General features: G+C 57.4%; 1 protein-coding gene across 7 annotated transcripts in view; it reads left to right on the top strand.

Annotated features, from left to right (window-relative positions):
• RNF144A (ring finger protein 144A) overlaps positions 1–23,380 on the top strand; it is a 113,206-nt gene extending 89,826 nt beyond the window's left edge. For all 7 annotated transcript variants that reach the window (XM_070069757.2, XM_070069755.2, XM_051833292.3 and 4 more), the window contains 4 exons: positions 2,649–2,856; positions 7,205–7,352; positions 12,401–12,490; positions 19,480–23,380. In XM_070069757.2, the coding sequence (XP_069925858.2) occupies positions 2,649–2,856; positions 7,205–7,352; positions 12,401–12,490; positions 19,480–19,611 (578 nt within the window). In that variant the 3' untranslated portion in view covers positions 19,612–23,380. The remainder of the gene's footprint in view (positions 1–2,648; positions 2,857–7,204; positions 7,353–12,400; positions 12,491–19,479) is intronic.
• The last annotated feature ends 1,166 nt before the right edge of the window (positions 23,381–24,546 follow it).

Raw genomic sequence — 24,546 nt, 5'->3', positions numbered from 1 at the left:
ACACCCTGTCCCTGTGGGGCACCAGGACAGCAGCCACGCCTGGCCACACACTCAGAGCCAGGAGCGCAGGCGCCCAGTGCTTGTCATGGAGACAACCATCTGTAGAAAACTGGCCTCTGAAAGCAGCTTGGACTTTGTTGACTAGAGGGAGGGAGTGATGTGAATGGTCTTTGAAGTTGGAGTGGAGACTGGCTTCTCCTGGTGGGATACACGACAGTTGCCCCGTGCATCCCAGTGGATAGCATGTGGTGGCTGTGCTGCGTGCTGTTGGATCTTGCGTGGTTTGTGTGTAGCAGGGAGACATGATGGAGAGAGAAGCTGTCTGGTGTCGCCAGCTCTGGGCTCTCTCACTCCTCGGTTCAGCAGGGGATGATGGATGAGACTATGAATCAGAGGTATAAGCCAGGAGCCCGGGCAGGCAGGGACTCCCTCCACGTGGGGACAGGCGCCGCCGCTGCCGTGCCTCCCTGAGGATGGGAGTCATTAAGTGGAGGCTGTTACCTTGGAAACCATTCCCAGGTCTCCCCGTGGCTCCAGCCCAAGAGCTAATGGGGCCTTTGGTGAGGAGGGAGCAGTCACCAGCTGCAGTGTTAGCCCGGAGCACAGACAGAGCTCAGGCCTGGAGGAGCCTGGGGAGACTGGGGCCCAGCCTTGGCCGTCTGCTCCTCCCAGTGTCGGGGCTCCTGGGAGCCCTCGACGAGCGGGCGGGGAGTGTGGGGAGGCTGGAACGGTCGAAGGCCAATGCTGTGGTCCGGCTCTGCTCTCACCACCCCGTCACGGTGCACAGAGCCGAGGCCAGCCGGGGGTGTCTCTTCTCGTGCTGTGTGCCGTTCCGGACCTTGACCGTCTGCCTCCTGCGAAGCCCGATGGGATCTGTTCTGGGGGCCTGGCTGGGTACGGCACACTCAGTGGAGGCTCAGGGCTGTGTGGGCTGAGGTGCTGCAGAGGCCACACACACACTGCAGCCCCCGTTCCTGGCTACTGTGCAAGCTGCCACGCACTCACGGGAGCAGTCCCCACAAGTCCCCACGCCTTGCTCCCCCGCCCTTACCCCCGTCTCCTCTGGCTGAGTCATCTTACTCCAGCTAGCTGGGACAGCCGTCCCCACGTGTGCCCTGCAGGCAGCAGCCGCTTCTTCCAAAGCCACCTCGTGCCGTCTGACAGCCAGGAACGTTCTTAGAAAAGCAGGCTTTGGCGCAGTCCACTAATTAGAGAAGAGCTAAGAGTCATCCTCTGAGTGTGGGGAGCGCCCTGCAGATGTTCTGTTGCAACGAAAGCCACTTCAAGCGGGCACAGGTGCTGAGCCTGCAGCTCCTGCACCCCATCCTGGTCTTTGTAAGCTTCAGCCAGACCAGCCCACTAGAGGGCTGCGAGCCTTGATTAATTTACCATAAAAGAGAAAAGAGATCGAGAAGTAGGGGGGCGGACCAGGAGCTGGCCAGGGTGGCCTCTGGGGGCAGCTGCTGACACCAGGCATTCCCTTCCCAGCAAAGCTGAGCCGTGCGCACAGAAGCCAGGGCCAGCACAGTTCACCAGCACTCCTGGGGTCGGCCACGCGAGTGTGTCAGACTTCTGCCTGCCCCCTGCACTTGGGGACCAAGGTAGAGGCACCAGGGCAGGCACGTTTATGTCAGGCACCAGAAAGTTTGTATAGCATTCAACCCACCTTTTTGTTCTGTTTTCTTGCACATTTGCTGGAAGTCTCAGGATACCTCAGCCGGGGAGTTGGTGACATCGTTGTGTGTCCAGGTGTTCAGGGGTGGTTTGGGGCCACCTCCTGCACCCCCAGGGGGATCCCCAGTGAGCTTCCCCCCTGCCCTTGGTACAGGCAAGCCCACCTGCTGGCTGCCAGTCACAGGCAGAGCACGTGTGCCAGAGGCTTCCGCTGCCTTCCAGGAGTCCCTTCCATCCCAGGAAGGGCCCTGCGGAGCAGCTCCGGGCCAGCAGCCCACTGCCACACCTTGGGAAGCAGCCCCCCACCCGCCACTTTAGGCCGGTGTGCTTCCTGCAGAGCAGCCGTGTTCCGGGCGACTCCTCCCTCAGTGAGAATTCAGCGTCTGCCCGGACCAGACGAAGGGCGCTCAGGCCCGGTTATTTCAGTTACTGCAATGTTTGGGCAAGGACCAGGGCAAGGACCAGGGACCAGGCCTGTGAGCGCATCCTGTTTATAAAGACAAGTGTCCTAATTCCTCTTAGTGGGGCCTCTCTGTTTCAGAGGGAAACGCACTGCTGGGGGCACTTCCACGCCACAGTTGGCTTGGGTCTTCCATCCCTGTCCTGCTTTCCCAGTGCTGGCGGTGCAGCCTGCCTGGGGCCGGGTCCTGGCGGCAGGTGTGGGGCCTGGGGGCAGAGCGTTGAGCCTGGAGGGAAACCAGGGTTCCCAGCAACCACGAGCATTCTGGGTGCAGATAGCTTCCCTGAAGACGATGTGGCTGTCTGGAGACCTGCTGCTGCCCTCTGGGAGTGGGGAGGGGGTTGGGAGCGCTGGGAGGGGAGGTAGAAGGACACAGTGAGCAGAGAGCTGTGCTGGCCAGTCATGCACTGTCTCAATGGCGGCATGTTGGGGAAGGCACCAGAGGGGCCCCCCGCGCTGAACCCCGAGACCCTGTGGCCCCGGCTTTGATGTGCATTTTTCCTCCCCATGCCAGAGGTGCTCTTCGATCCCTGTCGGACATGGTGCCCAGCGTCCACCTGCCAGGCCGTGTGCCAGCTCCAGGACCTGGGGCTGCAGACGCCCCAGCTCGTGCAGTGCAAGGCCTGTGACATGGAGTTCTGCTCGGCCTGCAAAGCCCGCTGGCACCCTGGCCAAGGCTGCCCAGAGACCAGGCCCATCACCTTCCTTCCTGGGGAGAGCAGGTACGTTGGCACGCGAGCTGCTGCAGAGGGTGTGGCCTGGAGGCCTGGGCTGGGAGAAGCAGGAGAGGGTCCTTCCTGAAGGTGCTACCAGGGCGGGGACACGGCTGCTGCTGGGTCAGCCCTCATCGTCTTCCTCTTGAGCCTCACACCAATCTTCTTGTTTCATCTGTGGGTGTATGCATGCATTTTTCAAAGATTTCTTTATTTATTTAAAAGGCAGAATTACAGAGAGGCAGAGAGAGAGAGAGAGAGGTCTTCCATCCGCTGGTTCACTCCCCATATAGACACAACAGCTGTAGCTGCACCAATCCAAAGCCATGAGCCAGGAGCTTCTTCCAGTTCTCCCACGTGGGTGCAGGGATCCCAGCACTTGGGCCATCTTCTACTGCTTTCCCAGGCCATAGCAGAGAGCTGTTTTGGAAGTGAAGCAGCCAGGACTCAAACCGGCACCCATATGGGATGCCGGCAATGCAGGCTGCAGCTTTACCCACTATGCCACAGCACTGGCCCCGTATGTATTTTTGAGAACTGACTTTGCCCCAGGCGTTGTGTGAAGCCCCACGGACAGACAGATGCTTCGGAACCACACTCTGCCTGGCCTCCTGGAAGAACACACATGTCCACAGTGCATTGCTGGAAGCACACACGTGTGCACAGTGCATTGCTGGAAGCACACATGCATGCACAGGGCCCTGCCGTGTGGATTTTAAGTTCTCAGATACCTGAGGTTTTTCCAAGACCCCACTGTGTTGAGGGTGATCCAAAATAGAGTGCAAACACAGGAATGAGAGTGGGGTGTCAACAGTCTTAACCCCAGAAGGCTCACCCGCAACAGGCTCGCAGCCACGTGGGCCCCGGGCTGCGTTTCCCTGTTTGTGGAGGATGTGGGAACACTTGTGTTTCTGCTCTCTCTGGGTAGCCAGATGGCCGGGCCACTTGCCCAGTGGACACTGCAGCATCGTTGTGTGCGCTTGGAAATTTCATGGATGGACCCACACAGAATCGCTAGTATCTGGGTCTTCCTGTCCTGAAACGTCTGCAGTGTCACAAGGTCCAAGTCCACAGGCGTTGAGGCCGCTCCTGAGCCAGGCACTACCTGGCTGCCCTGCACCCTGGAGGTGTGGCCAGCTTCTCCCTGCTTTCCTCCATCCTCCCATCCAACTGCCCAGCCCGGTTGCCCTGGGCACCTTGTTCCAGCCACGGGGCTCTCAGCATCCCTGCCACCCACCCCTTGTTCACACATTTGTTCCTGTACCTGGAACACCTCTCTCCGCCCTGGAGACTGCTCACCACCCTGTAGGACAGGGCCCGCGTCCCCTTTGTCAAGCTCCTGGTTCCCAGGGCAGGGCTGCTGCCGGCACCCTCTGTGTGTGCACACGCCGCGTCTTGGTTCCTCTGTCAACAGGGCTGGTTCTCCCATCAGGCTGAGCCACCCTCGGCACCTGCCTGTGTTGGATCTCGGTCCCCCTGGCAGGCATCGTGTCACCCAGACTTAGGGGTTTTTGCAAGAAGAACCCTGCTCCTTGGTTTGATGAGATTAAAATAATTGGCAGGGCTTGGTTTCCATGGTGGAGGCAGTGAGTAGAAGGCAGACTGTGACATGCGCCCTGGCATAGCAGCAGAGCCCTGTGCTTCCAGGAGAACCCCCGTGGCATGAGTGCGTGCATTGCCGGCGTTGTGTCCGGCTCCATCGAGGAGTGAGGACGAGCGAGCGTCGTCCTGCTCGGATGCAGCGGCGCCAGCTTTGCTGCTTGTGTGAACCCCTGTTCCGGGGAAGGAGGCGGAGTCCTTGGGCTCTGATGGCTCGATTTGTCTTCCCCTCTGATATTCCACAGGGACAAGTGAAATCAAAATTCACGATTCTCATTTTGTAGAAATTAACAAGTCAGAAGATTTCACATAAAAATGCTCCCCCAGGAGAGGGGCAGGTCCAGCCACACCGAACTCGGGCCCTTGCACTCATAGCCGGCAGCACAGCGGCCGCCTCTCCGGAAGCCTCTGGGGATGCAAAGCTCACAGCCCTCGACGCCCGCTCCTGCCTCCCAGGAGCAGAGGCCGAGCGTGAGTCCGTGACCAGCAGATGCTCATTCACCCTTCCCGTGTGGGGTTTCCTTAAGGTGGCAGCTCCCCTTCCCCAAGCTTCTGACCGGCACCCTGTGTGCCCCCTGGAGATGCTGGGGGCAGGTGCGACGGGATTCACAAACTCTGTCTCCCCTGGTAAATTTGACTTCATCGGGGACAGTATTGCGTATAACCCAGACGCCAGGGCATGCTTAAGAACCCTTGGTTGTCACCACCATGCACGTGTTGCCGCATGAAACCACGCACCGCAACCTACAGATTTCAACCTCCTCTGCACACTGCAGTGCCTGCCTCCCTGCTCCGTCATTTATGTGAGGCTTAGCTTGCGAGTCACTTGAGAGTGTCAGTCTCATTACTTCAAAGTCACGCCACCACAGTCTTTACCGAACTTCGTAACCCTCCTCGGTCGTGGGATTTGGTGCCTCATGACTTCTGGGTCTTTGCAAAACCAGATCCGGTCTTAGGAGGAGGCCTTGGTTATGCTGTGAGGTCCTGCTGGAGGCACTTGGTGCCTGTTGGCTCTTGTGTGGATTGCAGCACCTGCTCATTGGACGCTCCGAGGTGTGCAGCCTGCCTGGTCTTCTGAACCGGAGGAAGCTTAGAGCTGCGGTTTTAGGATCATTCACGAATAGTATGGCTACCAGCCACCGCTTGTTGAGTGGTTGTCAGCGTGCTGGTTTCTGTGCCTGTGTGCATAACTTGTGTGAACTCCTAAATCCTCATGGCAGCCCTGCGGGAGCAATGCCACTGGCCTCCTTGGTGCATTTTGCAAAGGAGGAGACTCGGACTGGTGGTTCGTAAGTAGCACAACCAGGATTCGTCAGCCTCGAGAGTGCTCCTGCCTGCAGGGCTCACGCCTTCCTTCCAGGATTTCTTCACTGTCACCCTCTTCACTCACAGGCAAAGTAGACTCACTTGCCCGTTAGAAACGTCCCACTGCTCATCCTGAGCTGCCGCACCCTGAAGGGTGTTCAGTCCTTATGTCCCCTGATGCTTGTGGGATGTATTTCTGTGGGAATGCACTCACAACCCCAGTGTTTCTCAGCTTCAGTCAATGTCCACTCATGCGTGTGTTAAGTTCTTCAAAGACCGCTCCCCTCAAAGGGGAATGGTTTTTCTCTTGGTACCATTAGATGGCTTGTAGTCAGGTCAAACGGTAGCAGCCTCCCACGACGGGATCACTTCTCTGCAGCGTACCAGTACCCTGGCGGGCGCTGTCACTAACGTCTCGAGCAGCAGGAGCGGGCGAGCCTCCCTCGGGAGGCCTCAGTATCTGGGTCGTCGCTGCCTTTTGCTGGACGCTGTGCGGGTGCTGGGTGCTGCCGGTGCTCTGATGCCTCGTCTCCTCCCAGATCACACTGTGAAGCTCAGAGATTGTCACACAGCTTGTGTGTAGCAGAGCAAGCGCTTGCCCCAGGCATACAGAAAAGACCTTTGTGCTACCAACCACTACAGACCCTGCCAGACTTCTCAGGAAGGCATCTTGATCTGGCAAAGCCAGTTAGGACTGTCTAAGCAACCAGGGTGTGCTTGTATGTGTGTGTGTGTGTGTGTGTGTGTGTCTGTTTTTTTCTTTTTTTTTAAGATTTATTTATTTATTTGAAAGTCAGAGTTATGGGGGATGGGAGAAGTCTTCCATCCACTGGTTCACTCCCCAGTTGAATGCAACGGCCTGAGCTGTGCCGATCCAAAGTCAGGAGCAAGGAGCTTCTTCTAGGTCTCCCACATGGGTGCAGGGGCCCAAGGACTTGGGCCATCGTCCACTGCTTTCCCAGGCCATAGCAGAGAGCTAGGTCGGAAGTGGAGCGGCCAGGATTGAACTGGCGTCCATATGGGATGCCGGCACTGCAGGTGGCTGCTTAACCCACCACACCACAGTGCCGGCCCCCTGTTTTTTCTGATAGTAGGAAAGTGCATTCAATTTGTTATCAGCCCTTTGGAAAGCACACAAATACAGGAATAAGGACATGGCGTTGGTCATAAGAGCCTTACTCAGACACCCCGATTACAAGCTCTTTGCCACAATTTCTTGGCTTGTCTGGACATGTATGCATTCGGATGGATGCTGCCACCGCTCTGTTTTTCCCCTAAAACTGGCTGGTCCCCGATGTTTAGATTGTCTTTCCTGGAGTTTCCATGCCTTGCTTCTATGTCATTTACTATCGGAGACGCCGGTCCCTCCGGCTGAGCAAACGCTTGCCGTGTGCCGACGCTGCCCCGCGAGGCAGGGCCCCTGTGCGCGAGCCTCACGATGTGTCTCCCGCAGCGCCACGTTCAAACTGGGAGACGACGACGCCTCCATCAAGCGCTGCCCCAAGTGCAAAGTCTACATCGAGCGCGACGAAGGCTGCGCGCAGATGATGTGCAAGAACTGCAAGCACGCCTTCTGCTGGTACTGCCTGGAGTCCCTGGACGTGAGTACCCTGCCCGGCTTCACACGCTGTGCCGGGCTCTCGGGCTCGGGTTTGCAAGGACAACAGGGGGCAGTCATGGCCTAAAGAGCTGGACAGAGAAGTCGCCCGTTACCCGGTGCCTCCGTGAAAGCGTTGTTCACTGTGTGCAGTGGTAACAGCTCGGGCAGGGATTCTGAGGCTGGGGAGCCCGGTGCCGGCGTGAGATTCAGCCTGGGTGTTAAAGGGCTGTGAGGATCTCAGGTTTTATCTAAGGGGCTACTGTCTTGGTCAGCTCAGACCACAGTAAGAGACTAGTGTAGACTGTGTGGCTTAAACAACAGCTGTTTCTTCATTTTTTAATATTTTATTTATTTGGGAGGCAGAGTTACAGACAGAGAGAGAGAGGAAGAGACAGAGAGAGAGGTCTTCCATGCACTGGTTCACTGCAGAACCAAGTGGCTGTAATGGCTGGAGCTGGGCTGATCCGAAGCCAGGAGCCAGGAGCTTCTTCCTGGTCTCCCACACGGGTGCAGGGGCCCAAGGACCTGGGCCATTTTCCGCTGCTTTGGCAGGCACATTAGCAGGGAGCCGGTTCAGAAATGGAGCAGCTGAGAAATGAACCAGCACCTGTACAGGATGCCAGTGTCACAGACAGACACCGAGACCACGTGCGGGTCTGTTAGGGCAGTGGCACAGGGGGACTGAGGCCGCAGATGGCCGAGCTCGCCAGGCATGGGGCAGTTTCCAGTGTCCATCTACACCCACGTCGTCTGCGGGGCCTGAAGGGTCAGCTCTGCTGGGCGTCGGGGAGGAAGTCTTCCGCTCGCTGGAGAGCCCGGGCGAGCTGTGTGCTGAGGCTCCTGTGCTCAGAGCATTGCCCGGCCTGCAGAGCTGCCTGCGCCTGCAGGAGCCGGGCTTGCCAGGTGCCCCCCACCCCCCACCGCCAACACACACAGAGGCCCAGACTGTCCTGGAGTGGCCTGGCCTCACACGGTCGCTGCCGCTTGTCAGCACCAGTTCTCCTACAGAGTCTCGCGTTGCTAACGCATTTGCTGATGGATCGCATCTTACTGTGTCCTGTCCCTTTCGAAACTGACGCAACAGTCGGGCCTGCCAACCAGCGGCCATGACTCTGCCTAAAGAGGAGGGACGGGGATGGCCGGCTTGCCGACGTGTCGTCAGGTCCACCCGAGGACTTCCGGGGACCAACGTTGGAAATCACAGACAGGAAGGTGGAGTGCCAGGGGACTGCGGTTTCTCAGTGCCCTCCCCAGCTGCCAGGACACCGTCTCAGGCTGGCTGGGGGAGCACTGCCTTCCTCCTCTGCTCCAAAAGCTGTGCACCCCTGCTTCACCCCACTCCTGCCTCGCCTGCGCCACAGGAGCCGCTCCACGCTTTCCCTCCATCACAGCTGCCAGCCCGGGGCTGCCTGTGCAGGTGCCGAGCTGCTGGGAAACGACTGTTGCCATGGAGACCTGAAGAGGATCCGCCTTGGGGTGATGACAGGGGCACTGACAGTGATGGAGCGCGAGGGTGGAGACACACGTGGCCCGAGGCCCCCAGCTCGTCCTCACAGCAGAGGGGGCGTCCGTAGCTTTTCTCTGCTCTCAGGGTGCAGCACCGAGGTGCACGTTCCTGCACACGCAGGCTCCAGCAGTTAGAGACTATCCCAGCGCTTCCTGCTTGTGGTGTCCCTACTCCCTGTGGCGGGCACCTGGGGGACCCCTCCCTGGTTCTCAGCAGTAAGCGCCGGCCCAGCGTCCACTGCTTCCGGCAGAAAGGGCCGTGTGCAGCTTCTTTCCTCGCTCGTTTTTTCAAGGCACAGGGTAGAGTTTGCCGTAGACTGAGATCCTTGTGATGTGCTGTCCTGTATCACTTGTTCTGCACACCTGCTGTGTTTACTGAGTGTGGTATTTCTATGAGTTGGAGTGACTGCTTCATGCTTGCTTTTTAAAAAAAGGTTTATTTTTTATTTATTTGAAAGCAGAGATACTTAGAGAGGGAGAGGCAGAGAGAGGAATCTTCCACCTGCTGGCTCATTCCCCAAATGGCCACAATAGCTAAGGCTGGGCCAGGTGGAAGCCAGGAGCCCCGAGCTTCGTCCAGGTCTCCCACGTGGATGCAGGGACCCAAGCCATCCTCTTGGGCCGTCCTCTGCTGCTTTCCCGGGCACGTTAGCAGGGAGCTGGACGGAAAGTGGAGCAGCCAGGACTGGAACCAGCACTCCCATGGGATGCTGATGTCGCAGGAAGCGGCTTTACCTGCTACATCACAGTGCCAGCCCCCTCTCATGCCTTCAGGAGAGCAAGTCCAGGGGGTCAGCAGGCGGAATCCAGGTCCAGTCTCTCTTCTTTCAGACCCTAGAGCCGTCATCTTTGCATCCCGCCTGGCTACGTCCATCCAGAGTGTGGCAGGAAGCACTGAACTGCAGGTGCTTTCAGTGGTCGCGGCATCAGTTTGCTCTGATCTCCGAGCATCTCACTGGTTGTACTGCGCTGTAGCAGGTGCGAAGGCTTCCTTTCAGTGAAGGTTGGAGAAGGCTTTAATGAAACGTCTCTGAACAACAGCGGGAAACCCTCTGGTCATGACAGGGAGCCAGATTCCCAGCAGCCGCCAGGGAAGCCAGACCCAGGGGCTTCAGTGGTGAACCTGAGGTCTTTATACATGAGCACCACAGAGCACTCTGATCAGGCGATAAGATCGGTGCATCCTACATACACGTTCATCTTGTTCGTGACCCCTGCACTGAGCGTCAGGGGAACAGAAGTCCTTGGCCTTAAGGGACCTGACTTGTTCTTGGCAAAGACCCCCGTAACACGTGCTGTCAAGACCCTGTGACGAGGGCCGTCTACAGTGGGAGAAAAATCCACCCACAGCTAGAGGAGGCAGCCAGGCCCTGGTCTGGGGGCATGGGGGACAGCGGAAGTCACGAGGCTCCGTGGGAATGGGCTCATCAGGGAAGGAACGTGCTGAGCCCGGAGCTCCCAAAGATGTGGACCTGAGCAAGAAGCACACGGAGATGCCTGTGGCCTGAGCACGGACACGAACGCTGGGAAGAGAGCATCCTGCAGGTGTGGGTGCCAAGTGAGGACCTGGGCCTCCGGTGCAAGGCCCTGTGCTTCCCAAGTGGCCGTCCAAGGACGTGGGGACCCTGCCTGAGACCTGCACTGCCCGGTGACTCCCACGTGCCAACCCTGTGGCCTCTTCCACAGCTGGAGACACTAACGGCTTCTCAACCCTGTGGCCACGTGGTTTGTGCAGCGTCTCAGGAAGCAAACTCGAGCAAGAGCCTATAGCACAAGCCGTCATGATTGGCAACGTGGGAAACCAGGTGTCCAAACAGCCAGCTGGGCTCCAGCCTTGTGCGCGTCGGCAGCTGTGTAACGTGGGGTGCAGTGAAGAGTTCCGGGAGGAGCTCATGGTACATGAGTCAGAGGCACGTGGAGGGCTGGGAGAACTCTTGTCCGTGTCTGCCCCTCCTGCATCCATGGCATAGACCGGCTGTCCAGACGGAGATGAGCAGGCAGTGGCCATTGGACTTGCAATCCCTGCAGAGGCTTCTTGCTCCTGCCTACTGAAAGCCAGGATTTATGGACATGCCAGGAGGCACCAGGACACCGGAAGCTTGACCTCGGATCAGCGGGTGCAAGGCTGGTGCCTTCTTGGTACAAAAGGAAAATGAGCCACAGCCACCCAGGTTCACGGTAGCACAGGTGCTTGGAGGAGCAGGGAGCAGCGACCTCTGGCCCCCTCTGCCCGGTTCAGAGGTGACTTCCTACTCTCTGGGACACACAGGGCCCTGAGTTTATCGGCTCTCCTTGCAGAAGGAGGCAGTCTGTGTCCAGGCTCCGTGCGGCGAGCACATAGCCCTTGCCGCTCCTGGGCCTGTTTACCTGTTCCTTTGCTGGCATAGACTGGCAGGCAGCGCCCCCTGTAGGCTTTGCTCAGAAAGGCCACTCCACTCCCGCTCAGTGGGGTCTGCGGGGAGTTGGGACCCGACCCTGAACTGGGGAAGGCCACGTCATTCGAGAAGTCGGCACATATGAGCGGCCGGACTCCAGGAGACCCTGTGTGGCCAGTGAGGGTTGCCCTAAGGCAGTGCTTGGAGGTCCTGGGGTTGGGGAGTGAGAACACGTGGACGAGGCCTTGACAGGTGTTTCCTGGGGCACCCAGAAGGCAGCCCCTGCTCTCTGCTCTCTGTCAGGGAAGTTACAGGTGGAAAGTGGCTGCCAGGCTGCATCGTGACCACCGAGAGAAGCTGGGGTCTGAGCAGCCAGAAGCCCGTGTGGCAGCGGTGGGGGACGCCATCCATCGGGGGGAGGCCGTGGACTCCATGCCAGGGCCAGGACAGGCCTCTGAGCTGTCACGCAGGCCGCAGTGGTCGGCTTTCCATCCCTGTGGTGAAGTGCACGAGAACACTGACTTCAGGAAGAGAAGAGGGCCCTGGAGCCCCTGCTAGGGCGCTCACGTCTGGGGTCGGTGGCCCCGGCCAGCCTCTGTGAGGGTGGTACACGGCTAGGTTGGGGTGTTGCAGAGGAAGCACCCCCTGGGAGCCAGGAGCAGACAGACCTCCTAGAGAGCCGCCTGCCCAGGGCATGACCCCAGGGCCTCGCAGCATGCCCACCGCCTGGACCCTGCACTCGGATTAGGTGTACGCCCTCTGCGTATCGTTAACTTAGGACTTGGGGGTTACTGACCTGTGTGAGTGCACACCCAGATCCTATGTAAGCCCTCACAGTTGCCGTGTGTCCACACAAAATGTGCTTCTCCCAGTGAGCTCCAGAGGTAGCCCCTGTGCCCAGGGAGGCCCTCCTTGGAGCTGGAGATGGAATTCTGGCCAAGACTCCTCCTAGTGCCCCAGGCTGGCTGTGCCCTCTGGGCTGCTCCCCAGAGATCGGGAGGGACCACTGGTCCAGACGCAGAGCCGGGGTGCCCAGGGGCGTGCCTGTCTCCCTGGCCGGCTCCCTCCTGGCCCTCCAGTCCCCGTGAGCTGGCTCAGGTTCAGCCATCCCCAGGCCCAGCAGGAACGCCTCGCTGATGGCTGCTCTCTCTCTCTCTGCACCTCCCAGGACGACTTCCTCCTGATCCATTACGACAAGGGGCCCTGCCGAAACAAGCTGGGCCACTCCCGCGCCTCCGTCATCTGGCATCGGACGCAGGTAGGCAGGCAGGCAGGCCGGGGGCCTTGCTCCGGTGGGAGGAGGGATTACACGTGTGCGGGTACCTGTGGGTTCCTGAGGCCTGCTGTACAGGAAAGCAGAGCTGGCCAGCGTGGCTCCTGCTGGGATTCTAGCTGTTCTGAGGTTGAACTTAACGAGCCATGGTAAATATGGCTCACTTTTAGCACACGGGGGAGAGTTAACAGCAGACCTTGGATCCACATTTTTCCTGGCCCGGGTCATGGTCCAGCTGCGGACTGCTTTGCCCTGATGGAGGGCTTGCTATCCAGACCCGAGGCCAGCATGTTGGTGAGGGAGAGCGTGGCAGCGGAGGAATGGAGTGAACCCAAGTCGTGAGGCCGGCCCAGCCCGCGCAGCTGGTCAAGGGCTGGCCTCTGCGTCCACATTCCTTGTGTTTGCAACACTTCTCTAGCACCGCTGTGCGCCAGGCACGGTTCCAGAGTGGCTCTTCACACCCGTGCATGAGACGTGTGCGCCCCTCCCTCAGGGTGCCAGTGTTCTCTTCAGCACCCAGCTCCCGTGTTTGCCCCCGCACGCCCGTGTGAGTCGGCTCTGGCGCGGTAACAATGCGTAGCGGTGCGTGTTTCGGGCACAGTAATGACGCCCAACCCTGCACGGCGGTGGTGCGTGGTCGCTCAGAGCTCAGCGGCTGAGGTGCGGGTGCTGGCAGAGCCGCCCTCTATGGAGACATTCCGGGGATGCTTGCGCATGGCAAGTGTAGACACCTGTGGGATACTGTGCACAAGGCAAACCCCACTCAGTGTAGATAACCTCAGGATGTAGTGCATGTGCCAGGCCCCACCCAGTGTAGACACCCCTGGGATGCTGTGCACGGGCACACCCACCCAGTGTAGACACCCCTGGCATGCTGTGCACAGGACAGGCCCCTCTCAGTGTAGACACCCCCCGGATTCTGTGCACGGGGCACGCCCACCCAGTGTAGACACCTCTCTTCTGTCAGCTGTGGGTGGCTTCTGTGTTCGGCCCTCCAAGCTCTGATCCGTCCCAACACAGTGGAGACCTCCTGGTCCTGCAGTTTGCCTCCAGCAATGAGGCCGACCCCAGGCTGCTCACTTAGAAAGTCCTCTTTCCAAGAGCCCGCTGGTTCCCTCCCCTTCCTGCAGGCTGCTCCGCTGGGAGCAGGACTTGGCCATGGCAGAACACGACCCCGGGACTCACAGTCCAGCCCTGTGTCTGGCAGAGCTCTCGACAACGCACAAAAGCAGCCGCAGTGTCTCCCGTCAGCGTCTTCCCGGCCTCTTTATGGCCTTCGCAGAGCTGCACCAGCCTGGGCGGTGCTGACGGCTGAAGCCCTGGGGACCTGCCCCGTTCTCGCACCTCCAGGGCCTCGGCACTGAGACCCCTGCGAGCTCCCTGCCCCTCCGCTGCCAGGTCCTCACCCCGCCTGCCCCTCGGGATTCCCGCGGGTGCTCAGCTCCGTGCCTCGGTCCCCCCACGCGGTGGCCCTGTTGGCATCAGCGTTGCCAGCGGCCCCTGCTCTCTCAGTCCCCGTCTCTTCTCTGGTAAACACCCAGAACCGTTCTTCGTGGCAGGGGCTTGTGATCCCCGACCCTGTGCCTGGGGCAAAGCAGAGTTTCAGAGCTTGCAGCGCGTGAGTCGGGGTGGGGGTGGGGGTCCCACGGCCTTCATACACTGCGGCCCTGAGCAGAACCACGTACCAGGCTCGGGGCCACGGGAGACGGCCAGGCAGGCTGAGATAGTGGGAGAAAGATGCTTTCCTTGTTGATAACCCACCCTGGAAGGTTCCGGGAAACCAGGATCTGGGGGCTGGGGAAGGGAATCGGGAGTGTAGGCTCAGGAGGAGACGCTGGTGGGCTGTGGGGGGGCCTCTGGGGGTGCAGCTGACAGGAAACGAGGACGGGGAATCAGGGTGCAGACCTGAGCCTGCACGGCACTGGGGAGCAGCAGAAGGTCTTGGAGCAGCGGAGTTGTCACTCTCCCGGACTCCTGCATCTGGCCTTCACCTCGTCTAGGAGTCACCTGTTGGGTGGCCGCTCAGAAGAGTCCTGCCTGCTCAGGTGGCCCCCCGTCCCCTCCTCCTCCCCTGCCCACTCTACCTGTTCCTTGCACTGGATGCTGACCCTCAGCTGTCTGTTGCTAAGACCATGCCCCAGCCCGCCTCCTCCAGGCAGCCACAGGGCAACACGCACGGCACCCCGTAGAGTGCCTGTGCACACCCACACGTGCTCCCTGCATGTGTGTTTCTTACTCTCCTCTGTTTCCTGGCATCCAAGCCTTGTTCCACTGTGTTGATCTAATGCCCCCCACACGGGGCAGGGGCACCATCGCTGAGAACTTCTTGCCAAAGCTGGGTTTTGTAAGCTTCCTGGGGAAAACACCTGTCTCACTTGGCGCCTTACCTGACCTGAACCTCTGCGGTTCTTGAACATACACCCCTGGGGAGGGCGTCTGGCCGGGCAGCTGAGATGCCTCCGTCCCGCAGCGGAGTGCCTGGCTGGACGCTCAGGCCAGCCACTGACTCCGGCTCCCTGCAGATAGAGACCCCGGGGGCGGTGGCGATGGCTCAGCGGGCTGGGTCCCTGCCGGCCCTGTGGGAGACCTGCGCTGAGTTCTTGGCTTTTGGCTTCAGGGCCCCCTCTCTTTCTCGCTCTGTCTCAATGGCTCGCTCTCTGCTCCTCAAATGAAAAGAAAACGTGCCCTCCGGTCTGTGTCCTGTGATTCTGAACGCTTGGTGTTCCTAGTCCCACGGCAGGGTCCCTGCTCCCTACCTCTTTCTGCCTGGAGATCTGACGCCCAGTAACGTTGCTCTGTGAGATTCGGAGGAAGGTCAGGGCGATGGCATGTTGCTGTCACTGTTTTCATAGGAGTGAAAGCGTCACACGCTCAGTCCGTTTGGCCTGGCACCTGTGTCAGATGTAGCTTTCTAGTAAGATTTCATGCTGTGAACAGGAAGCTGTGTCTCCATTGTGTGAAGGTTTTGTATACTTTAAAAAAACATTTATTTATTTGAAAGAGTTACAGAGCGAGAATGATGAGAGAGGGAAATCTTCAATATGCCGGTTCACTCCCTAGATGAGTGCAACAGCCAGGGCTGCGACAGACGGAAGCCAGCAGCCAGGAGCTTCTTCCTGCTTTCCCACATGGGTGCAGGGGCCCAAACACCTGGGCCATCCTTGCTGCTCTCCCTGGTGCATTAGCAGGGAGCTGGATGGGAAGCGGAGCAGCCGGGACTTGAACGGACGCCCGTATGGGATGCTGGTGTTGGGTGTTGCAGGGAGCAGCTTGACTTGCTGAGCCACAGCGCCGGCCCCAGGGTTTGTACATGTATTTAGTCCCCAGTGGTCCCAAGGTCTCCTGCTCTGACAGACAGCAGTGAGGACTGCGGGGTGACGCGCAGGCGTGCGTGATGCCAGCTGTGAGCGGACGTCTGAATCCTCAGCCCCGAGCTCCTGGGTGTGAGCTTCGTTCCGTGCAGCCCTGGGCTTCTCTGTCCCTCCCACCTTGGCTGCCTACACGATGGCTGTGAGGAGTCTCCCTGCCTTGTCCCAGCACCCGGCCCCCGCGGGAGACGCAGGAGGGCTGCTGTCTCTGCACTTGAGGCAGTCCCCCTGCTGGGGATGCATCTGACAGGGGCACTGCTGCCCGCACGGCCTGTTCCTTCTGTCCCCAGCTCCCCCTGTGACAGAGGGAAGAGCTTATTCTCAGCCAAAGGGTGGCCGTTAGCAGAGCCAGCTGGCTACCGCTGTCCCGCGTTCACACACGCAGTGAGTGCCCTCCCTGGCTGAGTGCAGGGGCAGGGCTGCCTGTGGACGTGCCCGTGTCTTGGAAGCCGCGTGCAGTGACGAAGGGTGTTATTCACAGAACTTGCTGAAATGTGCACAAGTGATCTTGGCGTTGACACTAGGATGCCAGCTCTGTGTGTCCTGGGCAAACATTGGGACCCTTGGACAGCTTCTCTGGCCCTTGGCTGTGTGCCTGTGGAATGAGAAAATTGGACCAGGTTATTCCTGTGCCGTGTGTGACTGCCAGCCTTCTGTGGCTTAGACATTCCCTTCACCTGCCTGCAGCTTTGCTGTGGACTGGGTTTCACCAAGCCCTTGAGTGTGGTGCGTGGAAGAACCTCTGGTTCTGTTCACGGCTTCATGCCGTAAACTGAACACATGCCGCATGCTCACGAGAAAGGTGCTGGTGGTTCCAGGCCCGGCTGCTCCACTTCCGATCCAGCTCCCTGCTGATGTACCTGGGAAGGCACCAGATGATGGCTCAGGCACTTGGGCCCCTGTCACCTACCTGAGAGACCCAGATGGAGCTCCAGGCTCCTGGTCCAGTCCTGGCTATTGTAGCCAGTGGGGGAGTAAACCAGTGGCTCTCTCCCTTCCTCTGTAACTGCAATTCAAATAACTAAAAATAAATATTTTAAAGGGGGGAGGCATTGAGCTGTGCTGGGGCCTTACAATGTTCTCAGAACAGGTTCTGCTCTTACGTAGAGTGCAGCGTGACAAACACAGGTTGGGGGGAAGGAGTGGGCTTTTTGTTAATATTTGTTTGTTTATTTGAAAATCAGAGTTATGGAGATAGAGGGAGAGGCAGACAGACAGAGACCTTTCACATGCTGGTTCACTCCCCAGTTGGCCGCAATGGCAAGTGCAGGGCCAGGCCAAAGCCAGGAGCCAGGAGCTTTGTCCGAGGGGTCTCCCCCATGGGTGCACTTGGGCCATCTTCCGCTGGTTTGCTCCAATCATTAGCAGGAAGCTGGGGAAGTGGAACGTCTGGGCATGAACCTGTGCCCATGTGGGATGTGGGACACCGATGTCACAGGTGGCAGCTTCACCCGCTGAGCCACAACACTGCCCCATTCTTTCCCATCTCAGCGTTAGCCAGAACGCAATCCACTGTGACGGCCAGCAAGTCTCCCTGGAGCCTGAAGCCGTTTCCTGGCTCTCTGGTGCCTACGTGCGTCATCAGGGCCTGGCTGCATAGCGTGTTGCCAAGCCAGTGCTTTATTGCGATATTTGTTTCTCATCTCATCAGCTGTGATGTGCTGCTGGCAACATCTGCCCACGCTACTTGGCAAGGGGCTGGGTAACCCAGTGTATCAAATAGCGTGCAACGCAAGAGGACAGACAATGACAAGTGAAGAGGAGGGAAAGGATTTGGCTTGTTTCTGACCGCACTCTCTGGCTCCCGGGAGGTGCACAGCTGTGTCTGGGTAGTGGGGATTCTCAGGTGTCCTGCAGATGGGCAAGCTTGTCTTCTCTGTGCTCGGATACCAGTCTGCATGTGATTTCAACAAAGCCCGTTCTGGAATCAGACCGTGTGGCTCTGCCCTTCAGACGAATGAGTTACCCAGCAGGGTGCAGTGGGTCAATGCCATCTTAGAAGATTTACGAAAGGCAGTCATAGTTAGAAATGCACACATGCGCATACGGGCGCCGAGCAGGTGGGGGGCATTTCAGGAGAAGTCCACGTCAAGGAGCCCTGGTTTCACACATCTGGGGTGTGTTAGCATGCTAGCGTGCTTGAGAGTGAAGTGTGACTCTTGGAGCTTTTAGCTCTTTATTTTATAGCCCAGAAAACAGAAGTGAAGACTTAGAACCACGTGCCAAGCGCATTCATGCGCTCATCGCTGTGAGCACTAGGTGGTGGTCTAACTCCATCTTCTGATTTTGGTTCTGTGCTGTTCTGAACCTGATACCCTTGATGGACAAGGCTGGTGCAAGAGCAAACCACGTGGTTTCAGTCAGCCACATGGTGACATTTAGATGACAGCATGTCTACCTTTGAGGCTTTTCTCTTTCAGCGTTTGCCCATACGTGGGGGTAAATGTGTTTTCAAACAAAAAATCACAGTACATAGGGTTTTGAGCTTCAAGCTCCCAGAGTGACAAGTGTCAGGCCATCCTCTGATGTCCCCCACCTGTATCTACTGTACCGTCACCTGGAAAACCTTATCCCGTGCCTTCATGTGTCCTAACCCCTCCAGCCATCTCCCACGGAAGCCCCCTTACCCCGAGCGACTGTACCTGTTTGTCACATGGGGATTCCTTTGTACCAGGCCCCTGGGGGCGGTTTCTGTAAAATGTTTCTTATCAGTCGATTGGCTGTTGGTCTCTTTCCACCGGACAGGATGCTCTTTAAAGGCCAAGATCTCATGCACATTACTGTTTGCAGCACATCATGGAGTGTCTGTCTCATGGGAATCTTGTGCGTTAATTGATGGATAGGGTTTGGGTGCTTAGATGGACGGGGAGAAGGAAGAAAAGGGAAGAGAGGGGAGGGAGTGGACGAGAGTGAAGGGCAGAAAATCTGGATGGGTGGGAAGCTAGTGGGAGGATGGATCCATGGAGAGTGGCTTGTTGAATGGGATAGGTGAATTGTGCTTGTTTGATGGATGGGTGGTTGGATGACTGGATGAATGAGTGGGTTTGGGGATGCTGGATAAGAGGGTGGTCAGGTGAATGGATGGATGGTTGGATGGATATGTAGATTATGGGTGGATGGGTGGTTAGATGTGGATAATCATAGATGGTTGGGTGGATGACGGATAGGTGGCTGGCCAGACGGACGCATGGATGGCTGGTTGGATAGATGTGTAGATGATAGATGAGTGGACAGCTGGATGGTTGGGTAGATGAATGGATGGATGTTGGATCCTTGGATGGATGGTTGGAGGCATAGATGTGTGAATGATGGATAGATGGATGGCTGTGCAGATGAATAAATGGGTGGGTGGATGGATGTATGGATTCATGGATGGGTGATGATGGACAGCTAGACAGGTGGATGGATGGATATGTGGGTGATGGCTCAGTGGATGACTGGAGAGATGGACAGATGGGTGGATGGATAACGGATGGGTGGGTGCTGGACAGACGGGTGGACGGATGGGTGGATAACAGCCGGGTGGCTGACTGTGGGACTGCAGCTTCAGCTGTGGAACCTATGGAACTGCCGTCTTACCTCTGCTCCCTTGTGTCCTTCTTCCAGGTTGTGGGCATTTTTGCTGGATTTGGCCTCCTGCTCTTGGTGGCCTCGCCTTTCCTGCTCCTGGCCACCCCGTTTGTACTTTGCTGCAAGTGCAAGTGCAGTAAAGGTGATGATGACCCGTTACCCACCTAGAGGAAGACGCAGTGCTGGACAAGACCCCGCCTCCGGGAAGCGTGGCTCTCCCCGCCCTGCCCTGCTGCCCCTCTCTCACTAAACATCTTTCTTGCCTTATGTGCCCCATTGAGCTTCACAGGGTCAAGCTGGGCGCCATGATTTCAGGGACCGGTGTCAGGAGCTAGGCGTGGGGGAAGTGAGGCAGGCATCGGGCTGGCAGGGCCCCCACCGTCGGTCTCTGCAGACTTGGCAGGACGGGGGCCTGTGGGAAGCAAACTGGGCAATGGCCTGGGAGCGTCTGGTGGGGCCTGAGACCTGCTCATAGGAAACCTTGTCCGTCTCCTCCTTGGCTTCAAGATGGCACCGTGTTGTTGAGAGAAGTTTCGCGAGGATTTCCCCTCTCTTCAGGCAGAATCTGATTATCCCGGCGTGGCGTGGGAGAAATACTCTGTTTATGACAACTGTTTTTTTATTACTAATGGCATTTAGTAAAATCCTTTTTAGAAGGCGTTTCTTTTTCTTTCCAACTGAGTAGTGAAAAATCAATAAGGTGCATATAAACCATCCTAGGCCTTTCTTGAAATGTGCGTTTTGAGCAGTTACAGTTAAGTGACTGTGCCGGCGTGGCCACTTTCAGGAGGTTTGGAAAGCCTTATGCGCGCTGTGTGGCTCTCTGGAAGCTTGCCGTGATAACTTCTCAACAGCTGTAGGCTGTGTACTGTCCGAGTGCGGCTCCTGTGTGGTTGCATTTCTTGGACGATGCAGATGTGTCTAAGGGACCGTTCCCCCCAGATGGCCCTGTGCTGCCTGCTCTAGCGGGCTCAGCCCTTCTCACCCAGGCAGCAGCACGTCCCTTTCTATGTCTTCAAACCGAATGTTTTCCTGGGACCCCATTCTGCATAGAGTCGGAGTGCTTTCTCCGCTTACTTCTGTCTCCAAGTACAAAGCAGAGAAAAATCGAGCCGTCAGCCTCCACGGCAAGCCTGGGCTAAGGAGCAGCTTCCTGCATTTGCCCACTTTTTACTTACTTTGAAAATGTATCTTACACAGCTCCAAGTCACGTTCTAATAACCATTGCTGGAAAAAACAAACCAAGCAACAAACTCACGCTTCATGTATGCTTCGATGTGAAGATTCGACCGCTGGTGACCGTAGGGTGGTGTGATGGTTTCTGTGGCAGCAAAATGAGCCGGTCAGGGAGAAGACACACGCCCCTCCATCCACTGACCTTGACGAAAAGCAGGAACGTGCGTCCTTTCAAGAAGTCACTTTCAAAGACATGCGTGCTTTGAAGGAGCAGAAGGCAGAGGCGGTACATCTATTAGGGTAGAATTTCTTAAAATGTGTGACGCATCCTGCAGAGAAGCAAAGCAAGAACAAAATTCCTCCATCGAAGTGGCTTACGCATTGCAGGCTCCGATGAGCAGCAGCAGCAGCGCAGCCCTCTGCCCCATGTGCATCGGCTTTCCCTGCGCAAATGAAGCCGTGGACAATTCAGCTGGTGTCAGCCTGCTGCTCCGGACCTCCCGGGATTGCCATTAGAAGTTCAGCGGCTCTGTGTGAACATGCCGGAGCCTGTCTTTCCAGATGATGCCCGGGCCGAGAGTCTCTGTCGTTTGAGATGTTGTGATGGTAGAATGGCTTTTCTGGAAGAGGGGTGACAGCTCCGTGAGTCGTGGGCTGCCCTGTGTGGCTGCAGCAGTGGCCACTGCCCTCTGAAATACCAATCAAAGGGGGCAGGTCTGTGGCTCGGTCTCCGGTGGTCCACGGGACAGCCTTGACGATGCCCTGTCTTTCCTGCCGAGTGTAGCTGGGTCTTCAGGGGTGCCCTGTCCTCTAGGTGGGAGCCAGGGCCTTTGGAAAGATTGCATTCTTAGGGCTACAGCTCAGACCCACCCCCATTCCTAGGGGGACAGGCTGTCCTCCCCTCTCAGGGGCGTCTCTGACCCAATCATGCACGTCTGCAGTCCCAAATGTCCTTGTGCCTTCACTTGCACCTGTGTGTTTCATCAGCACATGGTTTGACCCAGGAAGTGACCAGAGGATCCGGGGCCAGCCAGGGACAATCAGATCAGCACCTGCCTGCCCGGAGTTTTCCTGTCCAGCATGCCTCTATTTGCTCTGTCTGATTTAGTAATCCAATAATTGCTCCATGGTAAGCTTGCCTCCCCTCCCCCATGACACCTTGCTTGGCATCAGGAAGCCAGACCCGTTTGTGTTCCTGATGCAGTCTTCCCCACGCTCCGTGTCCGCTGTCTATAGAACATGGGGAGATGGAGATGTGAATGTTGCCGTCCCTCTGCGGTCCAGTCGGTGTGGGGAGCTCTCCACCTAGCAGGCAGAGCCGATGCCATTGCTGTCACTGGGCACGGCCCGTCTGCGGTGGGAGAGGATGCGCACATTGCCCGGTGGTTTGCACTGGGGCACTGTGGAAGCAGGATGCTTACTTGTTCAGAGGCCTTTCCACCCTGGGCCATGCAGCCAGGCTGTGTGGCTACTCGGGGCTGTGCCTGCCGAGCACATGACTGACCTGCAGTCATCCGAGGCCTTGGGGTAGCTGATCCCATTATGTGGCTTTACTTGATGTCTCTGATCCGTCCATCAGGCTCTGCCATGGACCCTAGGGCCTGGCCAGCACAGCTGTGTGACCTCACAAGAGGCCTGCGCCCCCAGAAGTGCGGCATTCGTCCATGCAGCAGAGACTGGCTTAGCAATGAGCATACACACAACCCTTGAATGCAGGGAACACCGTGCAGGTCGGTTCTTCCTCCACTCCCAGAAGTCCCTGCTGCGCGTGGAGCCAGCATCCGCACGCGGGCATCCTTCCGGAGGAGAAAACCTTCTCTTCACAGCAGACGGTTCCACAGAACCACGTAGAAGCCAGCTCACATCCTGACTCAGGCCCCTGGAGAGAGGGGTCATCAGATATAGACAGGACCTCAAGAGGAGTTTCTCTTTCCCCCTTAGATTACGAAATTTAAAGTTTTTTTTTTTTTTTATCAACTTGGAAGAGAAAATTTCTCTTTAGCAATCAGGGGTTTGGGAAGAATTAGGGCGGGTTTTTGTATAGTTCTCAGATTTTCCTTTATTAATAAGTAGACCTGTGTGTACACACACACACACAGACACACACACGTATAAATGACACGCATGTATAAATAACACTTCAGGAAGGTCTCTGTAAAAAAAAAATACCAAAGTTTGTCTATTTCTTGCAATGAACCCAAGCCCTGTGAGCATCAACAAAGCAAAGCGCCGAAGACTGGCATTGCCGACAGCGCCGCACGGAACGGAGGGGCCTGCATTGCACACCCTGCTAGTGTTTCACGACCAGGCGATCTGCTGCCTTGCCATTCACGCCTCGCCTCGCCTCTGCTCCGTGCAGTCGTCCACGGGTCCAAGGCCCCCGCTGGGGCTGCTCCGTGCCCCGTGCCTGATCCCCCGTCCGCCTCGGCTCACTTGACCATGGGTGTGTTTTGATCTTGTGTAAAATACGCATGAATGGCTCATGCACATGTATGCATTATGTATGTGTGACAAGTGTGGTAAAACAAAACGACTTGGTTTGTGTTGTTGCAACATCAGTACACTTTGTGCCACTAACACTGTGATGTACACAGGAGCTGTCAGAATGCCGTTCCATGTTGTGTTTTGTACTTGGGACTCCTGATGTAATTCCAGTACATATTTTACACGTATTGTGTCCGACGTAGGCTGCCTCCTCGCCCTTCAGAAGGGGTGTCTTTTTCAAGATATTTTGGCTGGAATACAAGTGACTTTTGTAAAAGCTGCTTGGTTCTGTGTTTTGTGGATGCTTTCGTTAGTGTGGCCCTGAAAACAAATTTTGTGGAGGTGAAGGTGGAAGGGGAGAGAGGGCAAGGGGTGTGTGTGTGTGTGTGTGTGTGTGTGTCTTTATGTCACTAGGAAAACAGCTTTTGTATGCTGAGGGTTCTCTCAGGAGTGTTTCAGCCCTCAGGCACCAGAGTAATGCAGATTGCTGTGTCCAGCCATCCCCTGGCTCCTCCTGTGGTGCCGAGCCTGGAGCGCCACGCCAGGAAGCAGCCCCACTGGGACAAGCACCTTGCCAGCTACGCGGTGCTGCGCGGGGCATCAGAACACCCAGGGTGCGGCCTTTCTCTGCGGGGAAAAAGTGGGATAGATGTGCATGTTCCTCGTTTAATAGAAATAATAGTAACCGCCCACCTTGATATTCACTGGCCTTGTCTGAGCTTCATGGGAGAACCTGTACGTCACCATGAACAGGAAACTTAAGAATGGGCACTGAGCTCCTTGTGCAGAGTTGGAGTTAACGCACCACCCGGAGTGTCACAGGGTGCAGACAGGGTGGCGTACGGCCAGCTGGGTCGCGTGGGTGTGAAGACTCAACGTAGCTGTGCTCACGGAGCCCTTACTCTGAAAGGGGGCAGATGCGGCAACCTGCTGTCGTAATGAGGCGTGACAAGTGCTGCATACACAGCAGGCCTTGGAGACACAGGTCTGGGGATTCAGCCAGGCCTGAAGGCCAAGGAGTACGGCACAGAGGATGCTGACCATGAGCCAGGCTTTGCAGGGAAGCAGGCATTAGCAGTACACCGACGAGACGGGGAACCCAGGGAGTGGGCTGATCCAGCCAGTGTGGGCGGTTTGGTCTGAGGGGCAGGTGGAGGAGGAGGGTCACTCACATGTCTGGCCTCGGGGTGGCAGCAGGTGCAAAGCTCAGGAACTTGGCCTTCATTGCAAGGCTGTGGAGGTGTGAGTCGCCTAGGGCTGCTGTAACAGGACCTCAGGGCAGGTTTTCATTGTCCCAGTTGGGGTGAAGGCGCACAGCCTGCAAGTCTCATCAGCTCCACATTCCTGCGAGCTCAGAGGTGCCCAGGTGCCAAGGGCGGCACCCACGGTAAGTGGCTTTGTGGAGTGGGGTGCCCACGTCCTAGCTGCTTCACAGTAGTCCTG

Source organism: Oryctolagus cuniculus, chromosome 2, assembly GCF_051225735.1.
Source record: "Oryctolagus cuniculus isolate XC-2025 breed Fujian yellow rabbit chromosome 2, ASM5122573v1, whole genome shotgun sequence".
Taxonomy (NCBI): Eukaryota; Metazoa; Chordata; class Mammalia; order Lagomorpha; family Leporidae; genus Oryctolagus; species Oryctolagus cuniculus.
Note: the sequence above shows the minus strand (reverse complement) of the source record. Positions and strands in the feature narration are given on the sequence as shown.